Below are 13,596 nucleotides of genomic sequence, written 5' to 3'. Positions count from 1 at the left end.
ATTTGTATTTCTCTGTCTGATTTGTTGCAATCAGCAAATATCCTTTGGGTCCCTTCCTGTTGTTGCAAATGGCAAGATTCCATTCTTTTTCTATGACTGAATAATACTCCAGTGTATGTATATGTGTGTGTGTGTATGATTCTTACCCATTCATCCATCAATGTGCAGTTAAGTTGCTTTCATATCTTGGTTATTATAAACAATGTGGTATTAAACATTGGGATGTACATATCTTTTCAGATGAGTGTTTTTGTTTTCTTTGGATAAGTACACAGAAATAGAACTGCTGGATGGTGTGCCAGAGCCAACTCTGACCCTTTCTCTTTTAACTTCCATTTTCCCTGACTCTACACTTTAACTAGATCCTTGATGTTTATAGATCCACCTCTATCCTTTCCTGTCTTCCGTCATGCAGCCACCAAGGGAACCTCCCCCTAGTCGCTCTGCCGTCTCTCCATCTGAGCACAACCAAGAGTGAAATTTTCTTCCAACCTCTTACCTATTCACCATTTTCCCTATTATAGAAGCAAGCAATCTAAGCATTTTTTTGGATCGTTGCCGCTCACCGCTTTCCTTCGTCTCCTCTGAGTCATAAAATCATGTTGACTCTTTCTTCAAAACGTATCTTATATTTCTTGTTTCCTCTTCACCTCTACACTCATGACCCTAGTTCAACTCTTCATAACTGGACTGGTGGGGGTGGAGATCAGTGATAGAGCATTTGACTGTATAACTGGCTTACCACTCATTTCACATGGGGCCAAAGCCTAAGGGCTGCCCCCAGACTCAGTACTCAAGCTAAACAAATCTGAATGTAATATTTCTTTTTGTTTTTGATGGGTGGGACTGTGTTCCTATCTCACTATTTGTTTGGCCTGAGGTTTCCAGCCGTGGAATCAGCAGGCAGTTGGGTAGAGCCAGGTCTTGGTGTTGATCTGTGGACCTCTGAGATTGCACTCTTTCTGATTAATATTCCCTGAATGTAATATTTCTGACCATCAAAATCAATGCAAAAATTATTATAAGAAATAAAAAATTTAAATACAGTTAGGATCAGTAATACTGATTTTTTTCCTTTGTACTGAGGCCCCAGTATGGCTCTGCAGGGCACAGCTGCTGCCTTGTCACCCTCCTCGCCTGCTCCTGCTCACTCCGTCCTACTTAGCCCTATCAAATGCGTCCTTCTAGAACATCTTGACTCAGCATGCCACTACCTTTAACACCTCCTGCAGCCAGATTCTGGTCTGGTTTTCATGACCCTCAACTCTGTCCCTCCAGCTTTCATTGTTACTAACTGCCCTCCACTGCAGGTGTTATCATTGCCAAGAGCATGCTTTCCCCTCATACTTCTCACTACCACGTCTTTCTCTGTCACCATTCTGAGTCTTTCTTATTCTTCCTTACATAGGTGTAGGTGTTCCTTGGGACTTTTAGGAATGTCATCTTTTGTTCTCTAGACCCTTCACCAAATATTCTAGGCTGAGTCTTACTTGACTTTTCAGTTACTACCTTAATCTGCTTCCTCCAGGAAGTCTTACCTGCTGCCACTCTCCCCGCCCATACACATAGGTGCCTCACTCTGTCACTTCCCCTCACTGTAATTTCCTGTTTACTGGTGTGTGCACTTCAGAGGGTAAAGTTCATGTCTTGCTCATACTTCATTCTTAGCATCTAACATAATACTTAGCATAGACCGGTTGTGTGATACAGATTTGTTTCATGACCGTCCATTGTCATAATCCATTTAGTACTTTGTCATGGGACAGCGGCCTCCCTTCCCGAGCCATCCAGGCCACAGAAGATTCACGGCGCACAGCCTGAGATCAAGTAGGTCTCAGCTAGAACTCGCTCTTAAAAAAAAAAAAAAAAGTCTGTTTATTTATTTATTTGGGTGTGCTGGGTCTTAGTTCCGACACATTGGATTTTCTTTTCTTTTTTTTTTTTGGATCTTCGATTTTTGTTGCAGCATCGAATCCGGACCCCAGGCAGAGGGGGCACAGAGTCTTAGCACTGGACCATCAGGGAATTCTATCTCCATTATTTCACTAGCTGTGTGGCCTTTGAATGTTTACTTGCTCTCTGAAAAACCTCAGTTTTTTTCTCCCATGAAATGGAGATAAAAACGTGAATCTCGCACAGCTTTGAAGATTAAATGTGACCGTCTCTTCACCACGTTTAGCTCACCGATCAGCATGGAGCAGTGTGGGACCTACATTAGTTCCTTTCAGTAGTCACTTGTGGGATGAATGACTGAGGACCCATCACATGGGTTCTCTAAACTATGACAGGGTCGGGAGGGTGGCTGGCATCTCCTGAACTCACCTCCATTCACCAGGAGCCAGGAGGAAGGTGTGGACTTGAACTTGTTTCGGGTGGTGCCCTTTTTCAAGCATGGAAGTGGGGCTTTGCTGCCCAGATTTCTGACCTGTTGATAACCTGCTTCTTTCTCCTCAACTGAGAAGGTTTCATAATGAATTGGAACTGGCTCTGTGGTTCTCTTGAGTAAAAATGTCATTCTCATACTCTATGAAATAGGTATTAAGTCAGTTTGTGAAATATCGAACAAAAAGGCAGGTGTCTAGGTAACACGGGTCATGATGCTCCCAGGAGTCTCTGTGAGCAAAGATGTTTGTGGTTCATGGTAGGTTTGATGCATTATCTCCTTCTCGTTCTTAAAAATAGGGTCCCCTGGCACCGCTGAGGACAGTTAAGGAGGAAATATATCTTAAAAATAGACTTTCCTGTATCAAATAATAAATGAACCCTCCCTGACAACAAGGAACCTGGTGTGGGGGCAGGAGGCACTCCACTAAAAATAAAGCCAATCACGAAACTCAAGGAGCTGCTGTACGTTGTTGTTTGTCAAGGCTGCAGGCTGACTCACCATATAGCCACGTGGTGATGGCCCAGGTCTAGAACCCAATATTGTCTTGCTTACCCATAACTCGCCACCTACCCCTGCCCTCCATCTTCCCTCTATAGGGCACTCATCGTTTTCCTTCAATGCCTCTTTGCAAATCATGCCTCACCTTCTGGGGTCTTTCCTTAGCAGAGAAAACCTTAACTTTGACACTTGAGTCCAAGTTCTCCTCTTGTTCCCACCACTTTAGCAGGGCCTGGACCAAACCACCCACAGCCTCTCTACAAAGATCCTGCTGGAACCACCCATTGCCTTCTTACAAGAACTTTCTGGTTTAGGCAAACCATGCACACACTGCTCCTAAAGAGGACAGGGCCAGGTCACTTAGAGTCCTCCCTTATACCACTTAGTGACACAATTTCCCCACCTAGACCCTGTTTACAAAACTCTGATACTTGAAACTGAATTTTGAGAAAGACTCTAGAGAAATATGAAAAAATGGGGATGGATTTCGAGAACACACAGCTCATTTAGAAAATGTGAAGTTGATTCTCTTGTAAAGAATTGTTGAAGACCTGCTTATCCTTGGGGTTCAAAAGAAAACCTTACTGTAGTTGCTGCAAGAGCTTGCAGTGTTAAAATACGATGTCAGCAAAATGGTTTTTGCTGACTGGAAGCTCAGTTGAGTGTTCTTGCTGATGATTTTCCTCAGTCTTGGTCCCAAACTCCATTGCTCTGTTTATATTCATGTGGCTCTCACAAGAGCTGCCTGGTAACAGAAGCCAAGGACATGAGCCTTTGATATACAGTAACTTGGAGCTTCTCAGGTGGTGCTAGAGGTAAAGAACCTGCCTACAAATCCAGTATTCTAGCCTGGAGAATCCCCATGGACAGAGGAGCCTGGTGGGCTACAGTCCACAGGGTCACAAAGAGTCGGACACGACTGAAGCGACTTAGCACCCACACATATAGCAAGTCGGTGTGAACCCATTCAGTCCCAGGGTCTTATTCCATTCTCAGCACCTTTAACCCACTTGGAAGAAGAACAGCTCTGGAGTAAACTTTATCCAGTATTGTTTTCTTACACGTATTATTTCATTCACTCCTCCTATCTTATGAGGAAGGTATTATTTTTCCCATCTTTTAGTTGAGTAAACTGAGGTTTAGATAAAAGAACAGGCCTAGGTCCCTGTTAGTAAGTGATGGAGCCAGGATTTGAATCCATGTATCTGTGGCTTCAAAGAACGGGCCCATAAGCACTGCAAACCATGGTCTCCCACATACTGTATTTGTCCTTCTTAGAGAGTACTGGGTAGAGAGTATATTTTATGGATTTTACAAAAACTAATAAGAGAATTGAACAAGTGCCCAAATGGGAAAAATGAAAATTCTAATCCAGCTATCAATATGATTAAAACTTAGGCACGGAACTTCCCTGGTGGTCTAGTGGTTAAGGATCTGCCTTCCAGTGCGGGGGATGCAGGTTCAAGTCCCTGGTCGGGGAAATGAGATCCCACATGAGTCCATGTGCTGCAGCCAGAGAAGCCTGTGCACAGCAATGGAAAATCCCACGTGCCTCAACCAAGACCTGACACAGCCAAATAAACAGATATTTTAAAAAGAAAGAAAGAAAACTTATGCACATTGATTAACTGAAAAAGAGCAATTTTATTAGGTAAATACATTTTTTGTTTTTCTTTGGCTTTTGTTACCTATTGGTTGTGGGATACTGCAATGTCTTATAAGAATATCTTTCATGGTGTTTTTATAGACTAAGGTAACATTAAAAAAAATAAAAGACAAAAGCCAGGATTATATAAAGATGACCAAGGTTCTGCCTTGCAATTACCATGCATCTTTATTTGAAAATTTAAAAAATTCTTCAAATGGTTGAGGAAATGCATGAAAATAAATGTATACATAGTCCAAGTCATGAAGAAAGCAATGGCACCCCACTCCAGTACTCTTGCCTGGAAAATCCCGTGGGCGGAGGAGCCTGGAAGGGTGCAGTCCATGGGGTCGCGAAGAGTCGGACACGACTGAGTGACTTCACTTTCAGTTTTCACTTTCATGCATTGGAGAAGGAAATGGCACCTCACTCCAGTGTTCTCGCCGGGAGAATCCCAGGGACGGGGGAGCCTGGTGGGCTGCCATCTATGGGGTCACACAGAGTCGGACACGACTGACGTGACTTAGCAGCAGCAGCAGCAGTCCAAGTCAGAAACCTTTCCCATTCCTGTCTTTTTTTTTTTCGGATGGGGAAGGGTAGTGATCAATATTTGGTTCTACATAGTGTATTGCACAGGGAACTCTTCTCAATGCTCTGTGGTGACCTGAATGAAAAGGAAATCCAGAAGGGAAGGGAATATATGTATTCATAGGCCAGATTCATTTTGGTGCACAGTAGAAGCTAATACAACATTGTAAAGCAACTATACTCCAGTAAAAGTTAGTTTAAAAAATAGTCTTTTGTTATCCATGAATAATTCTTATTTATGGGTGACAGTTACTGTTCCATTAGGGAATCTTAATATATTTCCTTTTGTTTCCTGGCCACAGAGGCAGGGACCTCTCAACTCTTACGAAGATCCCCGAATGGCCTGTGGTTTCCAGTCGGCCTATCATCCACCAAGAGCTTGTTACCCGTTCTGGGAAGAGACAGCTACTCAGGAAGTGCCCACCGGCCTTGAACACTATGGCTCAGGTAGGAATATAAGTGGAGGCTGAGACTGAGGATGGAGTGGAGGGCCCGAGGCAACTGGTTGTGGGATGCATCCTGCATCAGTTGCCATCACAGCGGCCCTGGCTTATGTGGGTACTGGATGTTCTTGTTCTATGGGAAGTCCCAGAACTTTTCAGTCATTTTGAGTGACTTTATTCTCCAGTGACAGAAAGACTAAACTCTAGGAAAGGGCCCACGCGAGGTTTCTTTACTTACATCTTCATTTTGTCTATAGTTCTCTCCACTGTGCCTGTCTGGAGTTTTAACCCCTAAAACCTGGCTGTTAACAAAGGACCTAGAAGGTTTTTAATTATGAAGTGTGAACCAGATGGACAGAGGGTGTGTGGACTAGTCCGCCTTTGTTGTTTTAGTTTTTATTGGAGCACGGTTGTTTTCGTGTTGCATTAGTTTCTGTGTGTGTGTGTGTGTGTGTGTGTGTGTGTGCATGCGTGCTAAGTTGTGTCCAACTCTTTGTGACCTATGGACTGTAGCCCACCAGGCTCCTCTGTCCCTGGGATTCTTCAGGCAAGAATACTCGAGTAGTGACTATGCCCTCCTCCAGGGGATAGTCCCAACCCAGGAATCCAACTACATTGGCAGGTGGATTCTTTACCACGTGGGAAGCCCGATCATACAGCAACGTCAGTCAGCCATATATATCCACCTATCCCCTCCTTTTTGAATTTCCTTCCCATTTAGGTTACCGCAGAGCGCTGTGTAGAAGAATTCCCTGAGTTATAGAGCAGGTTCTCGTTAGTCACTTATTTCATGAAGTGAAGTGAAAGTGGAAGTTCCTCAGTCGTGTCCGACTCTTCATGACTCTGTGGAATTCTATACAGTCCATGGCATTCTGCCAGCCAGAACACTGGCGTGGGCTCCCTTCTCCAGCAGATCTTCCCAACCCAGGAATGGAACCAGGATCTCCTGCATCGCAGGCATTCTTCACCACCTGAGCTACCTATTTCATACATACTATCAACAGTGTATATATATATCTATCTGTCCCAGTCACCCAATTTATCCCACCCTCCTTTCGCTCCTTGGTGGCCATTTGTTTGTTCTCTATAGTCAGTCTTCTTACAAGATGTAATTTCTTTCATTTGTCTTCTCTTTCCGTCATCCTCTTCCGTTCTGCCCTGCTCCGCATTTGGCTTCTTTCTCATCTGTTGCCTCTTTCCTCAGCTCTTCCTCACAGAAGCGCCTCCTCAGAATCCCTTTCAGTCCTGACTTGCTGCTCACAGTGCTGCCCTCTGGTGAACAGGATCCACTCTCCCAAGGAGCAGACAAGCTCAAAGTCCATACCCCAGTTCTATTGTGCCGAAGTCACTGTGTTTCTCCCAAATTCTGTTGGTCCTTGCTAACCTGTTAACTTTTTTGTTTGTTTATTTTTGATACAAAATGTAAAACCTTAATTTAGGGATCCTGAAATGATTGGTCCTGACAGTAAGTTCAAGTTTTTAGGAGATCAGATTATGATAACATATCCAGATACCAAAAAGCCGCATTTGTTTCCTCCCAGGACGAATTCTCAGCATAAGGAATTTCATGATGCTTACATGTTGTGTGTATGTATTTAGTGCTCTGCTAAGTCGCTTCAGTCATGTCCGACTCTTCGCGATCCTTTCGACTGCAGCCCGCCAGGTGCCTCTGTCTGTGGGATTTTTCAGGCAAGAATACTGGAGTGGGTTTTGTGACTTCCTCCTCCAGCGGATCTTCCTAACCCAGGGATAGAACCTATGTCTCCTGTGTCTTCCGTATTGCAGGCAGATTTTTCATCCTCTGTTCTGATGAAGTGCATAGGTGAAAAGCCACTGGAAACTAACTTAAATGCAACTTTTTTGTTCCATATCTCTTTACCTGAGAACACTGTTATACGGCAAGTTATTTTTATACAAGTGGAGAAATAAAGGAAATGTTTGTTTTGTTGCCTACATTGTATCTTTCACCTGAAATACACTGACAGACACAGAGTGAGACTGGGAACACTTGATGGGGGCTGAGAAGGATGGGAGCTGGTCTGCAGTTGCCAGGTTCTCCTCCTGGGCAGGATGAAGTTGACCGTGTATTCCCTGTCTTGACTCAACAGCCCTTGATCTTGGAGGTGTTCTTTGGCACTACCTCAGATCTCAGACAGGATAGCATTTGTGTCATCACTTTCTGCTTGGCATCTCAGTTCCCCCCAAGGATAAACGCAGGTCTTGGCTATTCACCCATTTCATGAGGCGGCACAAAGGATTTTATAGTTGTTTACAGGTTAGACTTAAGGACTTAAAGTTTTAAGAGATGAGAAAAAGTGATCCTTTAAACATCTAAACCAAAAAAAGAAAAAAAGATTTTGTTTGTGTAAGCAAAAGATCAAAATGGTTTTGTCTATATTTGTATAATTCTTCAATCCTATTCACGCCACTAGGCGTTGAAGTCTTTTATCTCCCTATGCAACGGAGAGTAAAGCTGCCTTGCCTTAACGCTTTCAGCTCTGGATGGTGCTTCTGCGTGCTACCAATTTACACTTTATTACATTTACTTAATACATCTTCTTAGTAGCTGAGGTCATCTCCACACTCACTTGTAGCAAAATCAGAATACCTCAGTTTCATCAAAAAAAGACATGGCCCGTCTTTTTCTTAGCTATGAAGTACATAAATAAGTGAAGATGATTTTTCAATCTTCTCCTTGTCAAGTTTCTCAAAGGTAAGAGTTTTTACTTCAGGGCCAATGAGATAATGTCTGTGAAGATTTTTAAGAACCTCAGGAGGAAGCTTCTTTATTTTATTTTTTTAAACTTTTTATTTTGTATTGGGGTTTAGCCAATTCAACAATGCTTTGATATTTCAGGTGAACAGTGAAGGGACTCAGCCATACATACACATGTATCCATTCTCCCCCAAACTTCCCTCCTATTCAGGCTGCCACATATTACTGAGCAGACTTATCCGTACTATACTGTAGGTCTTTGTTGGCTATCCATTTTAAATACAACAGTGTGTACATGTCCATCCTAAACCCCTAACTTATCCCTTACCCCCATTCTTCCCCCCTGACAACTGTGAATTCCTTCTCTAAGTCTGTGAGTCTCTTTCGTAAGTTCATTTATCTCATTTCTTTTTAAATTCCACATATAAGGGATGTCATATGATACTTCTCCTTCTCTGTCTGACTTCACTCAGCGTGACAATCTCTAGGTCCACCCATGTTCTTCACATGACATTAATTCATTCTTTTTAATGGCTAAGGGTCATTGGAAAAGACCCTGATGCTAAGAAGGATTGAAGGCTGGAGGAGAAGAGAGCGACAGAGGATGAAACGGTTGAATGGCACCATCAACTCAATGGACATGAGTTGGAACAAACTCTGGGAGATAGTGAAGGACAGGGAAGCCTGGCCTGCTGCAGAGCAGGGGTCACAAAGACGAAAAGAATCAGACATGACTGAGAAACTGGACAACAGATGGCTGAGTAATACTCCGTTGTATATCTGGACCACATCTTCTGTATCTGTTCCTCTGTTGATGGACATTTAGGTTGCTTAGGGGGAAGTTGTTAAAAATGCTAGGACTGATAGTCGTGTCATAGAAGCTACTTTCCACAGTCTACCTCTTTAAGAAGGAAGCTGGAGTCACCTAGACTGGTGGCTCTTGGGTAAGATGGGAAGATAAGGGCATACGATAACCAATCCTAAAATGACCTGGATTGTCTCCAGCTGCAGCTCAGAAACTCTAGCCCACTTCTATGAGGCAGTCGTGCTTTGGTGGCGAACGTGATATCTGTAGTTCCCTGTATCCTAGGCTTCTTCCGATGGAAATATCTGGCCAAACCCCTGAGCCTTCCCAGCCCCTCCTTTGCCTTCTGAGCTGTCCAGATAAAGGAAGGGGTTGCAGTGATTATTTCTGGGCAGTGGTCCAGCCCTCCTCAGTGATAGGTGCCCTTTGGAAGGAGATCTTGGGGTTACAAGGAAGAGAGATGAAGACATGGAGCAATCGATGATTTCTCCAGCTGCAGCGCATTTCCTTGGAGATGTGTTGACTAAGAAAAAAAGAGAGAAAAATATTCTCCATTTTTTTCATCTTCTTTTATCCTATTTATAACTTCAGTTTCCTTCCCGTCCTCCTAGCCACTCCCCAGCCCTGCTTCCATTGCACATTCGTGCTCTGAGAAGGGATGTAGGCTCTTCTGCCAGGACTACGCAGCTGTCAATGCCTGGGCTGCCCGGCAGGAGGGGCCATCGAGGACCCCTGAGGGTCCTTCCTCTGAATGTTGTTCCTATTCCCCGAAGGGACTGAGGCCCAGAGGGAGGAGAAGTGGAGAGAGGGAGGATGGGGAGAGAATAAAGCTGAGAGAAAATGTGAGCAGGGGAGAGGTTATCAGGTGATGGGAACAGAATGCTCAGCAATCCAGACTAGTCACGAATTAGTTGGACAGAATAGCTGGTGAAAGGGGAAGAAAGAAGAGGTGTGTGGAAATAGAAAAGTGGGTATTAGTAGAGAGACAGAGGAACTCTAGGCCAGGAGACTGAAAGATGAATGGGAAGGGAAAAGAAGGGGAGGGGCAGATGGCATGAAAGAGAAAAAGAGATGAATCTGAGGACATTAACTCTACAGCTAAAAAGGGAAGCCACATTTGCATGCAATTGCCTGTGCAGCTGTACATCTCTTCATGACAATCTTGTAGTCATCATTTTCTTTCATTTCTACCTCCTCCTCCCGCTCGCCTCTTCCCCCTCCTTCCCATCAGCCTGAAGCCATTAGCGACAGCCAATGGGGATAGAGAGTGGGGTTCTGCATGAATGAATGGGCTCTTTCTATCTTAGCCTCTCCTCATCCCTCTGTCGGGGAGCCTGGTGAATCAATGGAGCCCCTTACACGAGACACGGCTGAAATGTCTGTTGCTGTTTATAGTCTGACTGGAGTGGAGCCCACTGGCTCTGCCTTCCCTCTGTTCCCTTCTTCTATGTTGTCCCCCCGCCTCAGCCCTTTCTCTCAATCATGGTAGCAAGAAGCATTTTTGTAAATGTCAGTCTCGTGTTCCGCGTTGCTGAGAACTCACTAACACTTCACTGCCTCTTACTGTCATGACCAGCTCCCATCCATGGCCCCACGGAAGGGATGGAGATGAAATGGCAAACTATTTTTAGACACAGACAGTGAGCTCAGAGTGGTGCCCAGACCCAGCGGGAGTCATGCAATGCCCGTTTTCCACTGGGAACCAGAATAGTGACATCAGAGACCCAACTGAGCACCCAGGCCACACGACCGCGGTCCCTCCCATCCGCTGATAGCTGTCCATGTTTGACTTGAACCTCATAGCTCCGATGACCGTGAATGATAATAATGTGTATCAAAAACTATGACACACTTTCAGAGCGACATATTATCACAGCATTTTTCATTTCAGAGATGGGTCTGTCTTGAATCAGCTAAACTTACACAGGTGTTCTTTGACCAAAGTTCACTTTTGCAAAATAGTTGTTTTGAGTTGGAAAGCATCTGCAGGTTCAGAACACAGTAAATCCAACTTACCCTCATGGGAATGGACCTATGGCCTCATTACCGTGGTCTTTGATTTGATGAGAGACAATGCTTTTGTTTTTCTTTTTGGATCATGCAATTTGCAATGTTTTTGGTCCTGGGTCATAGTAAAAATCTCATCTACCCAGTCTTATTTCTCATTCTTGAGGAGAGAGGTGAAGACTCCAACCTCTAGAAAAGGATTGCTTGGACCTGCCCATCAGCCCTTCCTAAATGTGTTGCCTCAGACAACTTATTTTATATTTCCACTTCCTTATCTAAACCAGTGTTTTCAAAGTGTTTCAGAGTCACCCGGAGGACTTGTTAAAATGCAGGTTGTGGGGGTTCTATCCCTAGGGTTTCTGATTCAGTGAGTCTAGGGTAGGGCTCAAAATTTGCATTTCTCTCAAAGCCTCAGGTGGTGCTACGGCTGTTACTGGTCTGAAGACTACACTTTGGGAACCACCAAGTTAATATATGACAAGAGTAAAGCAGTGCCGTCACTAAGCAAGCACGATATGAATGTTTGCCACTGTAACTCTTTGTCCTGAAGTGCCCAAGCATCCAGAAAAGTGTGGGTATTGTTGAGTCAGAAAGTGACCCAGTGATGGGATGAACATTTTTGGTAGCCAGTGCCATGCTCTGGAAACTGAGAAGAGAGAGAGGGGAAGACTCATGCCTTGTCTCTTAGCAACTTTTATCCAAATTTGTATATGAGACTACATTTATGTGATGTGAAGAAATGACCCCTAGATGAAATATCACATTTAGGAAATAAAGGTTAACCATTAAGTGTGTGACTTTGAATCTTGCCACAGTATTTAAAATTTCTAAAATACATTTACTAGCAAAAGGGTTGAATAAAAGAGTGTCTTTCCCAAATAAACTTCGGAAGTTCAAGTGGGAGACTGTACTGAAAGTCTGAGTTCACGGTCCCTTCCGAGCCAGACGGCCAGGCGGCTGGGAAAGATCAAACCTGGACCAGTGTTTGGAAAGGGCTATCGACAACCAGGTGGGAAGTTTCAGCAGGAAAAACAGATGCCTCTGACTTGGCTTTTAAGTGTTGAGAATATCGAGGGAATGCCAGAGAGACTTGTTAAATGGAGATCCACCTTGCTCTGAAATGTTTATTCTCCTAGCAGTCTTGTTCTTTCAGCTGATCAGATGGCCCTGTGGTTTAAAAAAATGATATTTTAAACTCTATCTGCTGCACATATCTGTTCTTTCCTCATTCCGGGTATGTTTTCTTTTTTGAAAGGAGCTGTTCTAGGTTCTTTGTTCTTCAAAACAGTTCTGATCCTGTGTGTGTGGGTGTGCATGCGTACATTTGTCTGGGATGTAGTAATATGGACCATTCCTCTCAGGGAAAATTTTGACCTCAGAATCCGACTTGGTAGTTGTGTCTGGAAGAGGGAAGCTGTAAGCCTGACTCAGGTTTTAGTCTTTCACGGAAGGGGCTACAGTTGGGGCCAAGCTGCCGGACAAACTGCTTCCAGGGAACAGCACTGCCAGAAGCTTGATGCAGGAAACCCTCTCCCCACCTGCATCCCATCTCTGAGAGGACCAAAAATGGCTAGGAGAGGCTTGCGGAAAGAGCAGCAGGTCTGCCTCCAGCTAGGAGAGAATTAGGAAGAGCATCTATATGCAAAAACTAGCCTACACTCTCGCTCTATCACTTTGTTCTTCTGATCATGAGGTTTTTACCCATGCCTGAACCTCTTCTCCATAAGTGAAAGGTATTTCTCTGGCTATGGATTGAATTTGCTCCTATTTGCCAGTGTTACATTGCCCCATCCATCTTATTCACCCCCAACCCCATCACCTTGGTAGCTCTTCCAGCTTGTGCTGTATCATATTCAGAGTACCATCACTTTCAGTTTAAGTTTTTGAGTATAAGCTGAAAGGTATTGAGTCCTAACAAAGTGTTAGGGCAGCCGTCCCCAACCTTTTGGCACTAGGGACCAGTTTCATGAAAGACAGTTTTTCCTTCGACTGGGGGTTGGGGGATGGTTTCAGGATGATTGAAGCGCATTACACTTTTTTGTGTGTACTTAATTTCTATTAATACTACATCAGCTCCACCTCAGATCTTCAAGCATTAGATCCCAGAGTTTGGGACCCCTGGGTTAGGGGGCTTGGTGGCAAGAGCAAGAATACACCTGGGATCTTGTTCTCTAACCTTTAACAGGTCCGATCATTACACTCATTTTGAACAGTCTTGAGCTATTACGTAGAGTGCTATATTTCTACTTCAAGAGGTGTTACAGTATGTGATCAACAGACGCTACCTTTTCCTTACACCACAATCTCCATGTGAATTTAAGTGACCCAAAGAAACCTGGTGCCCGACCCTTAAGTCCTGAGTCTTGCCCACATTCATCCAGCCCCAGACTGGTTTTCTGACACCTGCCAATTTTTCCTTCCCTTGTGTCCCCAGTTTACAGAGAAATGAGAAGGCAGCCTGGTGAGGACCAGAAAGAGAAGCTACGTGCCAGAGAGTCCAGCAGCCCA

General features: G+C 44.2%; 1 protein-coding gene across 3 annotated transcripts in view; it reads left to right on the top strand.

Moving 5' to 3' along the window:
• Positions 1-13,596, top strand: part of ETS1 (ETS proto-oncogene 1, transcription factor) — a 142,447-nt gene that overhangs the window by 24,030 nt on the left and 104,821 nt on the right. For all 3 annotated transcript variants that reach the window (XM_069565460.1, XM_069565461.1, XM_069565462.1), the window contains one exon: positions 5,420-5,564. In XM_069565460.1, coding sequence (XP_069421561.1) covers positions 5,420-5,564 — 145 coding nt within the window. The remainder of the gene's footprint in view (positions 1-5,419; positions 5,565-13,596) is intronic.

Source organism: Ovis canadensis, chromosome 21 (genome assembly GCF_042477335.2).
Source record: "Ovis canadensis isolate MfBH-ARS-UI-01 breed Bighorn chromosome 21, ARS-UI_OviCan_v2, whole genome shotgun sequence".
Lineage (NCBI taxonomy): Eukaryota > Metazoa > Chordata > Mammalia > Artiodactyla > Bovidae > Ovis > Ovis canadensis.
Note: the sequence above shows the minus strand (reverse complement) of the source record. Positions and strands in the feature narration are given on the sequence as shown.